At 46.6% G+C, this 23,053-nt stretch overlaps 1 protein-coding gene across 1 annotated transcript; it reads left to right on the top strand.

Moving 5' to 3' along the window:
* Positions 1–18,123: 18,123 nt before the first annotated feature.
* LOC146182771 (putative exonuclease GOR) lies at positions 18,124–19,509 on the top strand. The gene has a single exon (XM_084608914.1). It carries the CDS (start codon positions 18,136–18,138, stop codon positions 19,507–19,509), a length of 1,374 nt encoding a protein of 457 aa, XP_084465040.1. The 5' UTR covers positions 18,124–18,135.
* The last annotated feature ends 3,544 nt before the right edge of the window (positions 19,510–23,053 follow it).

The raw sequence follows: 23,053 nt of genomic DNA, 5'->3' as shown, positions 1-23,053 counted from the left end.
GAAATCAGGTTTGGCTATCATTGTAAATGGTTATGTCCGAAGTTTCGCATATTGTACCACCAAAAGATTCATTATATTAGTCCAGTTGTGAAGCAGGTGCCTACATTTGAAGTGATTGCTTTGAGGCAGCAATTCAGCGAAGAACCCGACGTTGTCCCTTTGGCGACCGGTGTCATGTTGCGAAAATCCTGATCGGTCAAGAGTGTCATGGCGATGCAGCGACATAACATAACGAGGGAATTTCAAGCGCCTCATAGTGCTCACGTGGAACATGATGTCATGGGTGGAACAAAAGTGATTAACTCATATGAAAAGTTAATTGCAAGTTGCCTGATGTCGCAAATGATTTATGTGTAAAAATATGTATATTTCGCAGGCGCAAAATCATTTTCTTTTTTTTTGTCGCAGGTGGAGTTCGAGCGCACGTTCGGAAGGGAACAAGGCACGGTACCGAGTAGGCCACCCAATGCCCACAATCACGGCTTGGAAACATGTGGTTGTTTATATGTATGTCTTACTTTCTTGTACAGTGCTGTCTGTCTTGACTGTAATTCTAAGAAGACTACAGGCCGCTATGGTGTGATATTCTGAAGGTGGAGCTTAACTGTGTCTAAAATTTTCTGATCGAAACTGAAGTTCCGCGGTTTAAGAGCAACGCACGGAATAGGTTTAGTTTACAAGGCTTTGAGACGCGGTTCGTGAAACTTGCAGGTGATGCACAAAGAAATTTTTGGAGCCTAAGCTTAACTACTTGTGATGCCAGGTGGTTGTTGACTTTATAGCGATGCTGGAACGTCCGTAAAGTTCAAGCGGTCAGACCGGGTACAACATTGCGACCACCGTATTTAACCGAGTGTTCGCACACATGACTAGGTTCAAGCCATCCTTAACACCCCACCCCCTCACCCGGCCCCCACATATGAAGGGACATGCTGTTAGGCTAATTTGTTTCCATCGGCTTTTGCAGCGCGCGTTGTAGGACTAGGACTTGAGCACGGAGGAATAAACCGGAGGAAGTGCACTGGGAACACCGATAGCTAGTTAACTATCCCTACATCTTGTCAGCTTCAAGTACATTTCTTGTTCCGCGAGCACCTTTTATTCCTTCTCCGCTGAATCCTCGCATGTAGTATCATTCGCCGCAACAACCTCTTGCAAGGCAGCACTACTCGGTTTCTGCATTCGGCGAAATTTTCTGCCTCCTCAGCTGTTAAAGCTGTTCGGAGGCTTTCAGCGAATGCTCACGCTACCCGCCTCCATCCTACGATCCCAATGGCAGCTTCAGTCTAGTTTTCAGCGGAAACATGGCATGCGGCTCCTCGTGCTGACAACATCGAAGAAGGAAACATCGTCATGGAAGTGAGGTGAGCTTTCCGCCATGACTGATTCCGCCAGTGATTTTATAGAGAAGCAAGTTCCCCCAGGTGTCCGTGACGTCCTTGTGCCCAAAAGAAGAATACGACCACAAATCCTGTCCTTCTCGTGTGAGGTGTAACGGATGTCCCTGACATTGTGCAGTGGCTCCTAGGCTATTGAGCTATATGAGCCGTGGAACCAAGAAATACCGCGCCATACCTGGTAACCATGGTCTGGCAGGTCTTTAGGCTTTTCCCCGCGGGTGAAGTTGCACGATGTATTGCGGACGGCGTAGATATGGTGATAGGATGCAGCTCTCAATGGAAGAAGTTTGGGGCTAAGAATATTATTTGGCATTTGAAAGATGAAAACTTTTCTCCAGTTTGCCCTGTTTTTCCCACTATTTGCTTGCTATTATTCAAAATGGTGAATAATTTTCAATAAAGCCATGAAGACAATCATCACGCTTCTGCACAGCGAAGCAATGGTTGAGAGCACATGATCATATTTTTTGCAGTGCAAGGGAGGATACCTTTTTAACAAACAACGCTTGCTGGAAGGAATAAAGCTAGCTCCGCGGGTGGTGAAATTCATGAAATACTGCTTGGTGGCATGTGGCGCAACACTCAATTGGGCAGGAAAGAAATTTTTATCTGCATGACGTCATCTCAGAGCCGAAACATATACGCAGTAGCCTACCTGTCGTCGTGGAGCTGTCGCACTCGCAGTCACTGTCTTAAATCCAGTGAAGAATTCAGTGCGTAGACACAAGCCTACTATGCAAGGATTTTTGCTTACAAGTAAATATTATAAAGTATAAATATGTCTTTTATTCCATTTTAAGTACGTTCTCAATTGTGTTGTTGAAATCGAATTCGGCATTATTGTATTGCTCCAGTGCCAAATACTCTTTAATTTTCCGTTCTTGTTTACTATTTACATGCTGATAACAAACTAAATCATCAAGCAAATAAAAAAAGACGGCTCTCTACCGCCGCTGGCTGTCAGAGCCAATCATGGACAGCCGCCTTTGGCAGTTAGAACCCAATTAACCTCTCAGTTCACCTTTGTTGTACGCAGCTGTGCACATCGGCCAGATGGTCTGCGAATGTACAGTCCTCCAGGCTCGCCGGCGTTGGAGGCCAAGGAATGTTGCATCGCAGCGCCGATGCTGGCCCTACCGATTAAAACGAAGCAGCACGGGCGAGCTCCACAACGCGCCCTACGAGGGGCTGCACTAAAGCGGGCCCCGCACTCTTCGAAGTGCAGCACAGCTCTCTGTCGGTGCCATGGGCGGATGGCTGAGGACATCGTAACCTCATTGTCGCCGTGGCCGATAAATCTAAAGCAGCGTGGTCTTGTAGCTCGGCTGGCGCTCTGCGAATGAACGTGGTCATGAAAGTATCCTGCTGTGAAGCGATTACTAGAAGAGTATGAAAAGGATAAACATAGTATTTTTTGTGGTGTCATTTTCAATATGGTTCGCGTGCTTCTGTATCGGAGAACACGACATCGTCCCCTCCGTATCAACCTTCTTGCTTTCAGGCCCTACTGAACAGTTAAGATAGAATCAAATATGGAGAAAAAACTTGTGTGGGAAGCATACGACCAGCGAGGTACAAAAGTTTATCCATTGAATTTGATAAAAAGGAGACCTGGTGGCATTCAACTAAGACTACCTGCGCAGGAAAGGAGCGATCTTTCTTACTGCAATAGGCGATACGTAATGTACAATGTGTTCATGTTATGCTACTGGCATACATTGCGATCTCTCCCACTCGGACCCACGGTCATTGAAGACATACGCATAGCGCACGCCGTGCGGCGCGCAATGCATGATCTACTTTCGTTTTTTGAAAACCAGGCCCCTTATGAAATGGTCGCTTAAACCGGAAATCAAACAAAGATACTAATGTCCATCTTTGGGATATATTTTAAGCTGCTTTGAAATGAACAGTGTTTTCTGTTAGTAATTAGCACGCTGAAACTGACCAAAAAAATATGGCTTTCTGACAATGCACCACAATGACGGCCTCCTCTGTTTGTTCTGTTTTTGGTGGTGAAAATGACTGTAAAGAGTCAGGCAAAATTGATACCACAACGAGTTGCCAACATGCAGCGCCTACTAGTCAGGTGTGGGTGGCAGCACGAATCGGCGCCATTAGTTTCCTATGCGCTCTGACAAGATGTATAGCTTGGCTGGCAAACACTAGCCACCTACAAATTGCCTCGTAAAGAAAAAAGCACGGTGCTTCTTTCTCGTTTGTCTAACTTGACAACTTAAATATGCAGCTCTTGAGTTCGCCCTTTGGCACACTATGCACACCAATGCGTACAAAGCCAACACACAGACTTAAATCAGGATTGTGCGAATGTCTGCTGAAGGGGATTTTTCTCATTTGCTGATAACAAAACGATAGCGAAAGCACCAAATAAAATTTCTTACCCATAGCGCTACACTCCGTTGAGGGAATTTTCAGGAAAAATAATAAGGTAGACATGCCGAAGCAGAGTGAATTGCTCGCCGCTTGCTTCGCAATGACTGAGAAAATAACCAAGGAGAAAAGAAACACGTTGACTAGAATATGACAACCCAAACTTGATATCGGATTAAAATATCGTTATCTTTTTGCAATAGTTCGTTTTATAAACCTTCGCCAGAGCTGGGTCGGATGTGGTTGCGCACACGGATTACCAACTTTGAAGAGTTAAAATTAGGCAGCCTTCAGCTAACACTGCAGAGATGCTCGCATCTTTAAACGTGTTAGGATAATGAATGTTGATGGGATTTTTCTTGAAGCTCCTTAGTGACCGATAACTCGTTCGCTGTTCGGATGTGTAAGAGTGCCGTAGATTTGTTCCCCACTGCATCTCCTTGTTTACCGCCGCGCTAGACGTCTCTTGAGGCTCAATAATCTGTCCGGGTTGTGGGGTCTCTCCCGTATACGCGTTTTGTCGCAAGTTCGCCTTTTCTTCTCTGCGCGTCTAGACGCCACGATATGGTATGCACCGGTACAAGGAATTAGATTGGCATTTCTTGGTTACGTTTCAGCCTCGCGTCTCTGTCCCTAAGGATCGCCGTTCACGACTCTTTGTCCCTTTCATCTCAATCAGGCGGACCCCTGCGTCTTGTCGTGTTCCGCCCGTGCGGCCGCCTGCATCAGGCGAAGGTGAACAGAATTGGCCTTCGAACCTAGGGAATGGACACCTCAAGCGAAACATGGAATTATGGGAGGACCACGGAAGGAACGCTTCATTCTTTTACTGGTCAGATTGTGAGCCGCCATTCGGAGAATTTAAAGTTGTCTGTCCTGTTCTTTGAGGTATATACTTCGTCAGTTACACCTCTCAATGCTAGAGAACACAAGGGAAGCATTAACGAACCCTTGAGACGCTCAATCGAAATGCAGAATCACGTTCGCCTAACTTGCCAACTTTAATGTCCGGCTGTTGAGATTGGCCCTTTGGCACTCTATGCAGACAAATGCGTACAAAGTGAACCCGCAGCTTTACATCGGGAGTGTGCTAATGTTTGTTGGAGGGTATGTTTCTGCACGATATCGAAAGCAGCAAATAAAATTTGTAGAAATACTAAATGCGATATCATATATTCTGCTGGTTTTATGAAGCAATATTCTAAAATGAATACCATCAATTATACTTTGCGAAATTCAAGCCTAACATACACATTCACAATAGAAATATATCGGCTACCATTTGAGTGTCCACCTGATATGTCGCGGCTTTTCGACGTTATGTTTTACCAGACTATTATACTTTGTTCGAAATTTTGCACATGTGCGTAACAAATTTACCGATGGTGGACAGCTCAGTGGCGATTTGTGAACTGTTTCAATTCTTGTAAAGAGAATTCTTTTCTTCCATTATAAATGATAATTGCTTCTGAAGTGGACTTGGATAGCTTTATTTTAATATTGCATTCTTTGTGGATGCTTTTCATTGATATAAGGATCTATGTTCCGCAATTGAGATGTTGAAGTTTTTCGAAAAGAGCCATTGTGGTTCTAACGTCTCCTGTTTTCCTGTTTTAGACCGCGCTTTTTTCTCTCCGAAGTGGACTTGGATAGCTTTATTTAAATATTGCATTCTTTGTGGATGCTTTTCATTGATATAAGGATCTATGTTCCGCAATTGAGATGTTGAAGTTTTTCGAAAAGAGCCATTGTGGTTCTAACGTCTCCTGTTTTCCTGTTTTAGACCGCGCTTTTTTCTCTCCTCTATATTTTTATCTAGGGATCCAGCATGCCGACTTGGTATTGAGGAATTGATTATCGTACTCGGGTCATAGTGATTTGAGTGTATTTAGCACGTTTTTAAATGGTTCTAGAAGTAGGAGACAAGCTGTGATTAACATCACTCTTAAAACGGTAATTCCTTTTGGTTACTGACATTTAGGACAAGAATGAAATAGGAGAGAAATGATGCTGAATTTCTGTTTACGTCTATCGTGGAGCGATAACAGCTTTCTGAAGGCGAAAACTTGGTTCGAAATACCGCAGCAGGGAAAATCCGCAGCAATTGTTCCAGGTGGAGGAAATGTCGGAGATACAATTGCTGAGTTGCCTTTCAAGTTCTGAGAGTTTTACATCTCGATTAGCAGCGTAAGAGGATTACGTAGCCTACGCACTGTTCGCCATCATTGAGCGACGAGAACGTGTTTCTTCTTCATGAAATTAACCGCACGCAATGCACAGCTTGCAGTGAGCCAGAAATATAGGATAGAATAGTTTAGCGTCCTTTACAAGCATTTCAAGGTTTTCAACCCATGGCAGAAGACTTGCTATGTTCCTGGAACCTAAAGAGCCATCTATTGTCAAGAGGCAGCATTGTAACTATTGCAACAGCTAGAATATCTATTCCACATGAGCCATAGCTGAACGACGAAATTATTACAGAGAGCAATACAACCAGTGGCGAGACTACAGCCAGCGACGCCCTGTGGATTGGCGGGGAGCAACCCCCTCCCCCACGCCCGGTAGTCAAACCTGCACTTACTTTCTCCCATAGAGAAAATGCTTTGTCGTCATGGCTTCCATGGACGGGGAGGAGTTCGTACTGTCCACCTGATGGCCTTTTAGACACGGAGGCATTATATTTTTCTATTTTAGCACTTCTACATAACGAACGTACCCAGGACGAATAACCTAACAAACCATCACATGAAACGATCATCATATCATGTCTAATTATGAAGCCACATGCCGAAAAAGACGGGCGTGTCGTTTTTTTTTTTGTTACCTGAAGAGAGGTGCACTTATGTACAGAGAAAGAGAAAATAGTTTTCGATAGAAAAATTTCGTCAGTCTGATCATAAAAATTAATAGCCATATTTCAGCGATTAGAAACAACCGAAACGATTCGAGGGGCACTTTTAAACCACGAGAAATGCAAACTAAAAATCGAGGTCTAGAAACACAAAATCGATGCGTACAGAAATACCTAAAAAGAAGAGAAGAGGTAGACGCGGCCAGAATTATAACGTGGTCCCAGTGTTGGATATTTCGTATACGTCTGGCACAGCGGAACCCTCGACAACTGGGAGATGTGCCGATTTATGATTCATGTTCTTTTCTCCGGTTCCAAAGGCTCAACTTAATGATTACTACATGTTTTGAACACGCACAAAGCAACTGCACTTTCATTCGCCGCAATTAGAAGAATAAACGAATAGTGAGCCAAATGTGAGCCATAGTGAGTGAGTTAGACCACCCAAGTGCGCCTCCATTGAGAGGCCGTGGTTAGACCATGTGATCACACTCGCAAGAGCATGCAGAGAAATGGCAATTGAGAACTAAACAGGTGAGTAGACAAATGACACCTCGAGCGCACTGCAAATACAGACAAGCTGGCATTCGTGGTCATAAACGGCCTCACCGTAAAACATGAATTTAGTTCGTAAATTAGATAAACGCATCGCACATAGGATTCTGACATGCCCTTCAGTGCATTCATTGAACGATGAAGACAACTCTGATGTAGAAAAAGTAGGAACACACTGACCTGCGTTGAGCACGGCTCGGTGCCTGAAACTATTCCCAAACGCCATCTCAGTTCCCAAACAGCCGAACCAGAACCACACGAGGGTCCGATTCCGCAGTGCAAATACCGACATCCAGTCGAGCAAAAGCTGCAAAGGCTCAAATGAAGCCTGTTAGGCCGCTGAACTCTTACTGGTTCTGGGACGAGACCCTTGTAGATTTTGTCTTGAAAGACGCTCCCATAATTGAGCAAAAATCCCTGTTCTGTGGCAGGCATTCTGCCAGTGTTGCCTGCACAAGAGATTAGGTCGACCCTTTACCTTTTACCAGCAGCGAACTCCTGCAGCGACAATTCAGAGGAACGCTTTGTTGATAGCGGCCGAACGTTGAATCTGTCGCTTTTCTAAGGAGAGATATAGCAAGCAACCATATCTCCTCCCCGACATCCTTGACATGTTTCATGTGTGGGATGTGAAACTGAATTTATGTTTCCTTCCCACCGCGACCATGGAATGACACATGATTAAGCCATTGGTCATTTCTATGTGAGGAACGGCGGCGCCCGTCTGATCCGTTTAAGAGAGGCCGGTTCCGCCCCTTCTTCCCAACATGCAGAATAGAAAAACGAAAACGACTACCCCAAGCAACCATTCTGTCAGCTTTCACTCTTTTCTTCTTAAAGCCCGGCGGCGAGCAAGACAGAATACGTTTGAAGAATTTCAGGATACACGGATGTGTGACGCCGTGAGGGATGAAAGCAGGAGGGAGAGACTGAACCTTGAAAGGAAATGGCGTGAGTCCTCGAACCGGAAAGCGTAACAACTACATTCATTTTCAATGGCTTTGTTTTGTCCGTTGGGCCTGGGTCTGAAGCTGAGCTCAACCCATCGGGCAGTACCTGCCCTGCCCCGCATGACCTTTTTTATTGCTTAAATAACACAAGGGGCGCCCTGGCTGCCTGTGCAAAAGTTATACGCGTCGGATATACGAATGGTGAAATGGTGCAGCCGCGCGGCGAGCTCCGCCAGGCCCTTATACACGGCGGTGACCAGCTAAGTTTAGTGCCGGAGCTGATGTGGACAACAATAACATTTACTTGGATATAAATAAAGACTATATTTGTAAGCATGCAAGCTATTTTTTGGGTCGTGACTGCGTCTAGAGAAGAATGGATTATCCTTAATATCGAAGGGAGCTTCGAAAAACATCGGAGGCAGGTAATTTTATATGGAGTGGAAAGTAAAAACGAATAAGATACCGTAGGAAGGTATTTTGGGTCAGTCGGCTATACTTGCTGCCGATTTTCTTGGTATTAGATCTCGCCATCGCACAAGAGGTGCATGTGCAAAAGTAACAAGAACTTTTTCAGATGCTCCCTTCTCGCCTTTTGAGCAGTGGCGCCTCTAATTATGTACGAAACAAACGTAGGTACGCTGAGTGAAACGTTGTAAACCAACTTTACTGTCCACCTCTAAGTGCTGTGGATGTGTAATCAAGATACATCTGCTCCATGCGAGCGTGGCGCCTCCGGCATACCGTTGCAGCGCGCATCTAAGGTCTCCGCCGCTGCGTACCGCCTTCACGTGTGCTAGGAGTTGCACCTTTCGTGGCCCGTGTACGAAAATAGAACACGTATGGATAAAATGGTAACCGACTGAGGTGAAAACCGTTCTCGATGTGTTGTGTGACACTGACGCCATCGCCTGTCGTTGCCGCTGGTGCACCGCGCACGAAGCGACAGGTCTCGAGAGTGGCGCTTTTCAGTGCCGCTCTGTTACCGCCGCCTCATCGTCAGGTCTAGGCCAGCGCAGCTCCGCTTTTACCTCCTTTCCAACTCCAAACTGCGTAAAAACGACAAAAGCATTCACGAAAGTTCTGTTAACACAACGCGTCCACAGTGGTGCGCCAAACTATATACTGCGATGCAGAATTGCAAGAAGTGACTTTTTCGACCCCGTTCCTCTATATAATTAAAGGTATCTTACCACACTCGTATTTCTTGGCCTTTATTGCTACACCCAGCTTTCGCTGAATTATTTTGAAGTGTTCAGACACTATATGTATTGGCACGAACCGATCCACTGCAAGCTGGCGTTTCGACAAAACGGACTAGAAAAACAAACCTCGCTCCAAAAAAGGAAATAGCACACCACCAAACTCTTCTGCATTTGGATACCTCGCGAGCTGCTTCTGTGTGACGCGACATTTTCCTGCGAAATATTCTAACAAATCATAACCTGAGCGACAGCTGCGAGTGGGAGTGCGTTTGTGGCTTTAAGCTTCCCGCGCGCTGCATGTTGCCGCGAATTGTCGCCTCATGCGGTTAGCGCTTAAGGCTGCCGTGTCGGTGCCACCACCGATGTGTCATAGTACATACTTCGTGCTCCATACGAGATAATATGCATGGGCTAGATCCGGGTTCTAGCAACGGCAGCCCTATGCATCCGTTCCTTGTGGAACACTAGCTGTTGACTGTTTCTAGGGAAGATTCAGAAAATGAAAGGTCCTCGGACATGTTGCAAAACAGAACTCTTCTTCACAATGCTGCTTTGAGAGTCAGGCTGAATGGGTTACTATTAACAAGCCAGTCGTGCTAAGTGCTGTCACATGATGAGACTTCACAGACACCCCTTCAGCCGACCCATTCTTTAATCCGTCCACGGGGTCTCAATCTGTCAATTAGTGCCATGCAGAGCTTTTCACCGACCACATTGTTTGCAGGACAGACACACACTCAAATCAAATCCTCTGACTTTGCATTCTAGACATGTGACATCCGACATCTCCTCACCTACAACATGGTACAAGTCATATCGTGAATCCAACCGAAAAAGTACCAACGCGTACTGATGCCATACCAACAGAATATACTTAGCCACCAAATGGCCATTTGGAACTGGGGGTCGACTATAGTCGGATACATGTCACGAAAAATTTGTCTGTGGTTTTGAGTTGCAGTTGGAGTTGGCTTCCCCTTTCTTTTACAAGAAAGGGGAAGCCAAGGCAAAAGGCGACAAGCCTGACTGGGCCTTGGCTCCTAAAACAGATAACAACAGACAACAGCACACACCTCTAGTGTATATAAAATATAAAAAAAAAATATTATGCAACACTTACATACGATATGTAAAAGGTATCAATACATGCTGTATACATTCACTGTCATTAACCCTAGTTGAATTCCGAAAGCAACGGCTGCATGGCAATTCTTATGGCCAAATGAAGAGTCGGAAGCATAAGCTCACTCACCGGTGTTAGACCATTTTTATGCCACAGCCTATCGCACACAGAACACACACTTCAAAAGTGGTTGTTCGTGAAACGGCGGTGAAACTCTCGCGTGGCCGACTCATGCTCGCCCACTCTTTGTGCAATTTCTGAGCGCCGACCACATTGGACCTCTCCAGGCTCAAAGATTAAACCGGTCAAAGCCTTCTTCCTTCTTTTCTCGATACGTGCATCGCGCTCTACATCCGTTCCTTCTGCACGCCGTCTTCTGAAGGTTTCGTAGCGCCTGCCATTTGTGGCTACTGCACACGAGTGTGGAGCGAAAGCTTTGACTGAAGCCGACCGAGCGTTGCATCGAACACGACCAGCGTTCCGTGGAACGCATCAAATTTCACCGGCGTTTTAGGTGGTGGTGGTAATGTCGTTTTTTGCATCTAAATATGGGGGACACAAGTTCTGCCTTTAAGGGTATGACGCGATAGCGTAGGCTACCACCCCACATATAAAGCCCCGATTTAACCAAGCCATTTGAACGTGCCTTAGTGGCCTTAACGTGAATACCTTTGCCGTTTGTCCCACGAGTTGAGACCTAAGAGGCAAATTCCATTTTCTTTCGCCATGGGCCGTACCACCGTTTTGGCGGGTCTGAAAGATAGGCACCGGTGAGAAACTCCTTCAGCAGTCAGGCCTCGTACCGATCAGTCTGTTCGTCATATCCGCCAAATTATTGCGCCCTGTTTTATCAGTTGGCAGAGAAAGAAGAAGATGGTCAAAGGGAAGCGAGGAAGAAGACCTCACGCAGTTGTGTTCCGTGAGCGCTTACTGCAAATTCTCATCTGAGCTATGTCTCTTTGGAGTTACATCCTACGATATTTGTAACAACATTGTTTTTCTTGCCTCTCATATCAAAGTGATTCCTAAGAAAGCTGTACTTGAACGTGACCGTGTCTGTGTCGCTAAAAAAATGGGGATAGGAGGGACTCCTGCTTTAATGGTATGAGGAATATAGTTTCAATACCCCAGTCACACGTCACTTCTCCAAGGTCTTTACTTTATAGGAGGTTAATTGCATTAAAGGAGCAAAACTTAAAAGGAGAAGTGGCACAGCTGCACGGCAAATGGAAAGGAGATAGATTACCACGCTGATGATAATTCAGGCATTCTCAACGAGCTCCATTTGTCGAGCGCTATTCACAACGGCCTTCGACCACATCGCTTGAAATGGCGCTAGTAACAACTACCACAATTCAAGTAGACGATATCTTTCAGCTTAAGTAATAAGTGAACAAGACTTCCCTTGTTTATGTTAGTAAAAGTAACCAAGTCAATAATGAACAAAGATTATGAAGGTTTGAAGCGGACGTTTTAGTAAGAAATATTTTTCTTTTTTACATTTAATCTACATTCTCACCACGTATGTCGATGCGGCTGCTGAAAACATTAGAAGTCTTCCATTAACACTCGAGATTTTTTAAAGTTCGTTGAAATGCAAAGTTCACGTCTAAGTAGAATCAATGAGGTCTAATTGTAATATTAAATATTATATTTTTGTCAACTTTTTTTTTCTCTGCTTTCTTTAGCCCGCTCGGCGGCGCATAGGTTTGGGCTGCTCCTTTACGCAGCTGAAGACCGTTGACGGCCTCCTTTCCCTTTACGAGCTTTTATCGTAAAGAACTCGGGACTTTGCCATGTAGCTGCGCGTCAACTGCCTTTGGAGCAAAGAACATTAATTCTCAAGGCCTTACAAGCGCCCGTGTGACAGGGGTATACTTACCTAGAGGGAAAGCTCTGTCGCAATCTATGGGAGTTTGTATGGAGCTTCGAGGCGAACAGTTTCCCTCTAGGCCTCAGGGCATCCTTATGAATAAAGATTTATGAATGAATGAATCAGCCACTATGGGGCGGCAAACCGTGATGCGGCGGAGAGTTACCGGGTGCAGAAGTACAATTTTTTTCCACACATAATGCAAAACTAAACGCTGTTCTCCAAGAAAACGTTTCATAACATTCAATATTATTACTGCATTGCAAAAAGAGTGCAAAACCGCATATAAGTGTAAACGTTATCCAAAATATGCGATGGCTTTTTTGCTATCGGCTAAGAATTTAGCTGCACGGAAACTAATACTTCGCACTTTTGGGCACACTTTAAAGAAAAAAAAATGTCTTGAAAATATATATGGTTGCTCAGCCACTTTAAGAAGATTTAGTGGCATATGAGAAAAGAAATTTTTTTATTGACGTCTTCTGGTTTCGCGCCTTCGTTACAATCGCTACTATCGCTTTTGTAGTCTACGTTCGCGCGTCGAGATGATGGTGACGATGAAGAGGAGACATCCTAGTAATGCCACTCTGTGTTCCCGACAAAATGGGACTGTCCGCACCAAGCAGCACTCTGAAGTGCAGCGTCCCTAGCTTCCCTTTAGGTAAGAGTAAGTAACTCTACGGTATGAGCCGAATGCGGCAGTCGGCTTCGTTCGTGGCTCGCCTCGATCATTTCCAATCTCTTGCATGCATATTGCCACTCGCTTAATCAGTCACACTTTATCTTCTGCCTCGAATATCTCTCGTCTTATGGCACAGGGTCGCATGCTGCGATAATATTTTAAAAATTACCCGACACAGATGTAAAGCCCTGCATAACCAAGCCGCCTAAATATGGTTGAGGGGACAGCATGTTTAATTCGGAATGCAAGGATCTAGGAGAATTGGATTCCTCTTAGCTTTCCACCTGACCTCAGAAGTCAGATTTAACATATCATATTTACTTACAGTAACCATTAACTAGCTACCTGTAAATAAAAATTGAACTTTACCCTGCAGCATGAAGACATTTAACGTTAGATATCTTTTGTCAAGCACAATTGGACTCAACCAACTGCTACTTGTTATTCAGCCCCCGAAGTTAATTAGGCGTGATAAAAAATTGAATTGCACAGTACAGAATCGTAATACATAGTTGAAAACGACTCGGCCAGTAGCAGCTAAACACAAACACTAACCCTCGTAAAATGAAGCCAAATTAGTTCGATTCAATCAGTGGTCAGACCATCTCATTTTTTGTCTCTGCCTATGGTTCTGTAGTAGGTTGTGTTGGGCTACCGGACTTGTTTAGTGCTTCTATGGAGTAAGGTAAGACAGGAGCGCCGACTCTGGTACGCTGCAATGCATTCGGCATAGGCCGATTTTGCTACGCGAACGCCGAGCCCGCGTCCGGCGTTCAGCTTTGCGCTGTACTCTCTCCTTTCGCTCTACTCATAGAGAAAGAGATTGGTAAAGAGCGGTCACTCGGCGAAAACTGGCCCCAGGAAATGACGCGCGACTTTTTGCGCTGCCGCCGATTGATGGATGGCAGCACCAACGTGCGCATGCGCGGACGCGCGCGCGACGGCACTCGCTGCAGCGGTAGCCCGCCGGAGCACTAGCAGACGACAAGAAGTTGTCGAAGGAAGCTGTGTGCTCGTGCCTCGCCGCGCTTGTGCGGCACAGACCTCTCGTGGGCTGCTGCGCGGAACGACAGCGGTTTGAAACGACGGCAAGGTGAGGAACGTTTTTTGCTTAACTACGCTGCATTGCAAGCAGTTTACGCTGACCATGCCGGCCGGTGCCAATAAGTTTCGCAGCTCGTGAACAGGCGCGCCAGCTGTTCAGGCGCAGTTCGTTACGCCGTAACTCTGGCGGTTCCCAACCACGGCGAGGTGTAATATGTTGTGTTCTCGGGAAACAGCTTCATTTCGAACAGTTTAGCTCGTAACGCTTGACAAAGTGGCATGTGAAGGCATCAAGGCACGCCGTTGCGCCAAAATGGCGTGTTCGCCGGCCGGTGCGGCCATGGTGACGCAGTTTGCCGAACGGCTAGTTTTGCTAAGTGTCGCGTTTAGCAGAGCAACGGTATAAAGTGAGAAACGTTTCATTCTTGACTTTCTTGTCAAACTACGCAGTATTTCAGGCAGTTTAGCTCAGTACGGCGGTCTGCGCTTCACAAAGTCGCACATGAAGGGCAGCCGACAGGCATGACAAGGCGCTCGCCAATATGGCTCGCCGGCCGCGATAACATGTGACAAGGCGCGAGGTTTTGCGAACGGCTAGTTTTGCGTGGTGTCGCGTTTAACAGGGCAACCGCAAGGTGAGAAATGTTGCATTCTTGTAAAACTTCGAGGCATTTCGGGCAGTTTAGCTCAGCGCGGTGGTCTGCGCATCACAAAGTCGCGTATGAAAGGCAAGCCAACATGGCGTGCTCGCCGGCCGCGGTGAGGCCAGGCCGCGGTTTTGCGAACGACTAGTTTTGCGTGGTGTCGCGTTACATTTAACAGGACAACGTTAAAGTGAAAAATAATTTTATTATGCGGCAAGCTTCATTGCTTCAGCTGTTCAGTGCTCTTGAAGAATATTGTTAGTTTAGTGGCTGGTATTTCACGCTCTGTAGAAATGTATTTTCAGATAGGTTCGGTTAGCCTGCATTTCCTGACCTCTACGTTGCAAGAGCAGCTTTTGTATCAATTTTACTAATGACAGCTTTTCTGTTCTGGACCATAACTGCTGCTCACCAAGTTTTCAGTACCCACCCACATGCACAGATGTGTGCGCGGTGCAGTGGCCTTACATTTCATTGCAACCTTTTGCATCATGTTCATTCCTTTTCCAACAGCACTGCATGAACCCACGGACTGCAGCCGAAGCACGGCAGATGCAACGAGTGAATGGTGTGGCCTTTCCTCAAGCGTCAGTACTCCTCTCTGCCCTGGACAATGCAAGTTACCCTTGCTAAGGTAGCCGCGACTGGGACTGTGTAGTTTATGTATAATGCCTGTTTTGTTACATATCATTTGCAATAATTCGGAAATCAGTTATGCTATTTTTTGTCTCTACCTAAGTGCTGTTTCTCACCTTGTGTATTTTTATTTTTCTGTATTGTGCACATCGCCTATTGTGTGTCAGGTATTTTCAATGCATCCGTCTACATCTGTTGCATCTTGTGTTTTATATGCAGCAAAATAAATTCATTTCACGAAGCACTTGGCGTCGTTTCTGCTCTACTGTTTTGCAAAGGCTGTGGCACAGCTGCGTTGATGGGCAGTTTAGAGAACTGGGAATTTATTTTTCCTGTTGTTATGCATGCTGAAAATAAATAGAAACACTAGCAGACCATTTAAAACCAAAATAATGTGCCAAAAGGGCAGGGAAGGGCGCAGCGCATGGCTAGCATTCAAATCGCGCGCCCTTCAGCAAGACCGGATGTAGTTGCCGCCGGCCGCTTGGTGCACTACAGTCAAATGGGCCGCTGGGCCCTATGGGAGTGTCCGCTCTTTACCAATCTCTTTCTCTATGCTCTACTTTCCTCGCCGATGCGGCTTTGTTAGGTCACGTGATCCTCCTCTCGGTGCGCCACCTCTCGAACGTTTTGCACAACGAAAAGCCCCCGAGCTTGATCCGGGCGACTGCGCGAGTGTCGCGAACAACAGGTGGGGAGCAGATGGAGTGGAACCTTTGCGCGTCGTCTGCTAGGCGGAAAACGCAACAAGTGGATTCGTGGATATAATTGCGCGTACGCCAATCTGTATCTCTTTTAAGATAAAACTTCAACATAAAGCTGTGCCTGTATCGTTTTTATTTTGTTGTCTACGTATACCCTTGAGAATGAGTCGACAGGTGTAGGCAGCCGCCAGACCAGCAGTACGCAGACGTTACGGCACAAAGCGCGGCAGACGTGGGAGGAGCGCATACTGTGTACTGTTTTTTTTTCTTTTTATATGCGGACAGAGGCAGCTGCAGCACGGAATCACCGGAGCGGTGGCGTGGCGGCGGCACTCTTCAACTGCGTTGGGGATAAGTCCTAGCGCCATCCGCAAACAAGCTTTCTCCGACGTAGCAAAACTTCGTCTTCCCAAAGGGCGGAGTCGGCGCACCTGTGTATCTTACTCTGTGAGTGCTTCCTTGACTCTCCGAATATCATACTTCGTTATGCCGAGCAATGTGCGCTTATTTATTTGATACGGTAACTGTGCCAAGGGCTATGAATGTGGGCTTAAAAATCGAGTCAGCCACTAATGAGAGGGGATTAGTTGTGCCGCGTAACGGTTTGAAAATTACGAATTAGGAGAAATCGCCTTGCAGAACATCGACTGAATTCGCGAATATATGCTCCCTCCCTTCCCCTTGAGGGCTTTAAGGCTACAAATCAAGATCGGCTATCACTGTAAATGGTCATGTCCGAAATTTCGCATATTGTACCACCCAAAGATTCAGTTATTAGTCCAATTGTGTCCCCTTAAAAATTTTAATGAGCTTGATATGAGGTTCCGTCCACGGTGGCGCGATGGCCTAGACTTACACGTGTTGAATGCGCATTCCTTGCTATCGGAGTCGGAAAGCAGCGCGAAACGAAATGGAGTAATAGCCACACTGGGCAACACGACGCCAGCGCCATCCGCGCAAGGTTGGTTGTATCGCAGGTGTGTCGTTCTGTTCTCTGAACGGTAAAGTCCTCTGAGCAGCGTCACCTGTCCACAGATAACAGAAATATTTTAAAAGTGAATAAGAGTGCATTTAAAGCCTATCGCACTCGTTGCTTTAGTGGTGCAATAGATTGGCGCTAATTACCTCACCACTAAGCGAATAAAGCATCTGTTCGAATCCTGTATGTCCAAATGGTTCCTGATTTTTTTTATCGCAACGGTAAATTAAGCTACTAAGATCTCGCATTACTTATGTTCACCTTTAGGTTGCATTATGTGATGTATTTCAATCTTAATAGCCACGAAACCAGCCGTGAACAGAGCCACGAAGTGACGGCATGACAACGGTAATACTATTTAAAAACCTTCACCTTAATCATTTCCTGCCTTCGATGAGTGTATGACCTTTAGGTTGTATTCAGAGACACCTCTCGGTAACAATCGCCGTTAAACCCGCTGAGAGGCAACCAGTGAGCAGAAAGAAGTTGTGGGACCCTACCGTAATGACCATGTAATGACGTGGAAACAATTGAACATTACATCCTCTCTTGCCACAGGTATGCCACTCAGAGTAGAAATTATCTTGAAATACCTCTTACTCGCCTAGGATTGCCATTTACTGTTCCTGTCCTCCTCTCCTTTAGTGCAACCGTCAAAGGGTATGCTCTAAAACCGGTGTGTGACTTACTTCATAATTGTAATATTGCTACTGAAAGATTTGTGTGTTAGCGCTGATCTGTCTGAATTGTATTTTTTCTTATTATTATTATCTTTAGTAATTTACAATTTTATTCCTTTTTTCATTGCTTTCTATTACATCGCCTCAAAATTTCTAATTATTTCAGCTACACTAGCTCCTAATTATTAGGTTATCTATATCATACAGTCAAATCGACATTATCAAAAATATTATGTCCCCTACAACGAATTCTGGCCAATCCCACGCTGTGGGTATGTGCCATTACAACGAGGGAAAAGAAGAAGAAGAAGAGGAGACAGAATTGCGCATCGCAGGTTGTATCTTTCGGCGCGTTGCAGTGGTGTCATCGTCTAGTGGCTTGTCTACTACGGCGGGTGCTGCACATGGGAGCAGCAGCATGGCTGACGAACTAGTGTTTATAACTGGCAGCTCACCTATGATAGTGCTTTCCGCCGTCCTCGGCGTCCTAATTCTCGTGGTCATTCTTGTCGCAAGTCAGAAGAAAGCAGATTCAAAGAAGAAGCCTTCCAAACCGACCAAGGAAAAGAACGCTGTGCGGAAGGGGGTGCGAGCGGTGTCCAAGAAGAAAGATGAAGAGAAGAAACGGGATTTAAAAAGCCAGTACTTGCACCCGTGGCTAATGACCACATTAAAAGGAGACAGCGGCATCATCCAGGGCCTGGGCTTTAATGGCAACGGGAAGTACTTGGCGACTTCAGCTGATGGTCGACGTCAGCAGCGAGCAGCCAGCTGGCAGAAGGCCGCGGCGCCCGTCCGCTCGCTGACCGCGCCCCGGGGTCCCCCGAGCCCGCTGGAAGATACCTGGCGCCTGCCGCTGTGCGCCGACGACCTGTACCACCAGCTTCTGCGCTACAGGCTGACCCCTCAGGAATTGTACCGCTGCGGCTACCCGCGCCCATGCCCCAAAGAGCCGGGCAGCGCCGTGTGGTTGCAAGCGGACGCTGCGTCGGCCAACTCGAGCCGCAAGACCTGCTGCCGCTGCGGCTCTTCGTTTGTCATAACACCGGAAGGCGAGTACTACGCCAACGACCTCTGCATCTATCACATAGCTCGCCGCGGCATGCCCGAGTTCTCGTGCTGTGGCGCTACGGGTGAAGAGCCGGGCTGCCAGCGCTCCGAGTACCACGTGTGCGCCCAGGGTGCGCGGGGCGAGCACAACGCGCCAGCCCGTGGCTTCGTGCGCACGCGCCCCCGACACGACGTTTCCGGCAGAGTGTTTGCACTCGACTGCGAGATGTGCTTCACCATCCGCGGCCTCGAGGTGTCCAAGGTGAGCGTGGTGGACGCCAACGGAGCGACCGTGTACGAAACGTACGTGAGGCCTGGCAGCCCCGTGCTGGACTACAACACGGCGTTCAGCGGCGTCACCGCCGACCACCTGCGCAATGTGCGAACCACGCTTCAGGATGTACAGGCGGTGCTGCTGCGCCTCTTCACCGCCTCCACGGTGCTTGTGGGCCACGGCCTGGAGAACGACCTGCGCAGCCTCAAGATTCTGCACGATACCGTCGTGGACACGGCCGTCGTGTTCCCCCATCACCGGGGTCTGCCATACCGTCGGTCGCTGCGTTCGCTGGTCGGCGCCTATCTTCACCGCGAAGTGCAGGTGGACGGCGTGCGGGGACATGACAGTGTTGAAGACGCCCGCGCCTGCATGGAGCTCATCCTTTGGAAGGCGGCGCACGATCAAAAACTGCACGAGCGCAGGAACCGCGGTGCCGGTGGCCGACTCGTGCAGCCGTCACTCTGATTAGCGGGACGCGGCCACTGCGCCTTTCCCTTTACTGCTGCGCGAGTGTGTGTGAGAAGGTGTGGTGCGGAGGATAGAGAACCCCGACGACCCTCGTGCGCCGGCTCAGTCCTTGCTCTCTCTCTGGAAGATGGAATAGATCTGTGCTGCTCGTCGGCGACCAACGCACACTGCAACCGTCCGCTCCGAAACGAACGATGATCCTCCTCGGCGTCCAGCTGTTGTCGCGCGTGCGCGGGTTGTCTTTTTGCGCATGCGAACCGCGCCCCGGCTGGTTCTGTGTTGCTGTGAGCGTACCGCTGAAGGACTGTGGACTTGAGGAACGGGGCCACTCAAACCAAGGTTGTGAAAAACTTGTATTTTTTTTATATTATTGCCTGGCGGACTCTGTGCCTCAGTGTGGGTTAACATTTAGAATGATGCCACTGGCCCTTCTGCTTGGATACCCTTTACATTTATTCTTGAGTAAAAAGAAAATAAAGTTTCGCAATATATCCGATTGTTGGAAGAAACGAGGAAAGACGTAGTACAAGAGGAAGCCGGGAAGAGCCAACAGGACCGCGCATGGACCATCATGTACAGTGTTTTATTATTTAACGCGAAAGGTTACTTCGTTATGTTTACAGATTTCTGTCCGCGGACCGTGCCCGCGGACCGCGTCCGCAAAATCTAGTCCGAAGCAATTGCGAGTAATTGAGAAGCGGTAGAGGTTAATGAGTGGTGTCAATCGATAGAGGGTGACGAAATGTATTGTCCAAAATATTAATTAGGCCGAAGGAATAATTAGGTAATTAGTTAGAGGCAGAACACGTAAAATCTTGTTCGCTGCAGTTGTAATTGAGAAGTCTTAGAGGTTAATGAAAGATATCAATCGATAGAGTGGGTGGGGACCGTGCAGGCCCCTTTAAAGGGAGGCCTTTTCCCGCGGCTACCGATGCGCCGCCGCTTACCCCCTTCCCTCTCCCCGCTCATTCCGGGAGAATCGGTCCCGCGCGGGGGCTATAAAGAGGGAGACGTTGTCGCCTCGCTCTCTCTCCGCTCCTGGACGCGCTGGCTGGTCGCTGTCTGCCCTCCCAAACGACGACCCCGCTGATCTTCCGCACCGCCACGGACTTTCTGGAATGAGATAAAGATGTTTCTTACACGACCCGCTGCATGTTTGCCTTGCGTATCCCTCGGGCAGAGGAATCGCCCACAAGGATGACGTAATGTGTGAGAACAAATAATTAGCAAGTAAGTTAATTAGGTATAATTAGTGGCTAAAAATGAAACAGTAAAGCGAAAATCGTCTCATTAGCGAACTGCTTGGCCCTACACTTGAATATATCAAATAATAAACAGTTAAGTAGATCAGTCATAGGGCGACGTCAAGGATGTTACGTCAAGCAATCGGAATTAGAGCCGAAAACGTGCATAGGAACAGATTGGCGCTGCAATTTGAAACTACCAAAGAGTAAATTGAATAAACAAGCAGTGAATTAATGTGACGTAGATGATGTGACGTCACGCAACCGGAAGTAGAGCCGAAAAAGGGCTTAGGAAGGGATTGGTGCGCAATTTGCAAAATCGTGCGAGCAGCAGTTGTCACTAATTGAGAAGTTGTAGAGGTTAATGAGTGGTGTCAATCGATAGAGGGGATGTAATGTGTGCGAAAAATAATTAGGCCAATATATTATTAGGCAATTATTTAAAGGCCAAAATCATCAAAGTCAAGGGGAAAGTGTTCTCATTAGCGAATGGATTGGCGCCACATTTGAATGTATCAAATACTAAAATAATTAAATAAATCAGTCAGTTAGGTTGACACCAAAGATGTGACGTCAAGCAACTTGAAGTCGAGCCAAAAAAGGCATAAGAAGGGATTGGAGCGCAATTTGAAAGTATCAAAAACTAAAGTAGTAAATTAAGGCTGTCAATTAGGGTGACTTCAAAGATGTGACGTCAAGCAACTTGAAGTCGAGCCGAAAAATTACTTAAGAAGGGATTGGCGCGCAATTTGAAAGTACTGGAGACTAAAATGAGTAAAGAAGAAGTGAAATCATGTGACTTAGAAGATATGACGTCGCGTAACCGGAAATACAGCCGAAAAAGAGAATAGAAAAGAATTGGCGCGCAATTTGAAAGTACCAAAGACTGAAATGGGTAAAAAAGAAGTGAATTAGGCAACTAGAAGCAACCAACAGCAGCATCCGTTCTTTCGCATTACTCCAATGCAGATTCTGCAGTAATCATTTCCTGCCTTCAGTGCGTGTGTGTTACCTTTACGTTTCGTTCATAGACACCTCTCGGTAACAATCGCCGTTTAACCCGCTGCTCATGCTGTTTTTCTACGAATGTGCGCGGCTGGGTCTCGTGAAGCTAGAGGATCTTAATTTATTTATATATTGATATATAACATTTTGTATGAGTTTTTTTTTTCACCGTCCTCCCCAAGGGCGCAGTCGGCGCTCCTGTCTATCTTACTCCGTGATGCTTCCTTGATTCTTCGAATATCATACTTAGTTATGCCGGGCCACATGCGCTTATTTATTTGAATTCATAGCTCTGAAAAGGGCTATAAATGTTGGCTTAATACAGCCAGTTGTGGACCATAATGGTCCGAAAATTACAAATTAGAAGAAACCGCCTTACAGAACATCAGCTGAATTACCCCTGAGCGCTTTAAGGCTACAAATCAGGTTTGGCTATCATTGTAAATGGGTATGTCCAAAGTTTCGCATATTGCACCACCAAAAGATTCATTATATTAGTCCAGTTGTGAAGCAGGTGCCTACATTTGAAGTGATTGCTTTGAGGCAACAATTCAGCGAAGAACCCGACGTTGTCCCTTTGGCGACCGGTGTCATGTTGCGAAAATCCTGATCGGTCAAGAGTGTCATGGCGATGCAGCGACATAACATAACGAGGGAATTTCAAGCGCCTCATAGCGCTCACGTGGAGCATGATGTCATGGGTGGAACAAAAGTGATTATCTCATATGAAAAGTTAATTGCAAGTTGCCTCATGTCGCTAATGATTTATGTGTAAAAATATGTATATTTCGCCGACGCAAAATCATTTTCTTTTTTTTGTCGCAGGTGGAGTTCGAGCGCACGTTCGGAAGGGAACAAGGCACGGTACCGAGTAGGCCACCCAATGCCCACAATCACGGCTTGGAAACATGTGGTTGTTTATATGTATGTCTTATTTCTTGTACAGTGCTGTCTGTCTCGACTGTAATTCTAAGACTACAGGCCGCTATGGTGTGATATTCTGAAGGTGCAGCTTAAAGGGAAACTCCGGAGGTTTATTGACATTCGAATATTCTAATAAAAATTTTACTGTAGATTCTCCTCTCCGTCCTGACGCATTCAACAAAATTTGGGCGCCGTACGATAATCCGTTCGCGCGCAACACGACTTTAAAATATGCTGTTTTCATGGCCTAAGTTGGGACGATTTCTGCCGGCAACACTGAGTTTCTGACGTCACAAACAGTATACCGGCGTTACTGCCCATTTCCCGCATGATTATGAAATTGTGAGGTTTATATTGAACTACCTCAG

Source organism: Amblyomma maculatum, chromosome 7, assembly GCF_055883805.1.
Source record: "Amblyomma maculatum isolate TAMU_Amacu chromosome 7, ASM5588380v1, whole genome shotgun sequence".
NCBI classification, from domain to species: Eukaryota; Metazoa; Arthropoda; class Arachnida; order Ixodida; family Ixodidae; genus Amblyomma; species Amblyomma maculatum.
Note: the sequence above shows the minus strand (reverse complement) of the source record. Positions and strands in the feature narration are given on the sequence as shown.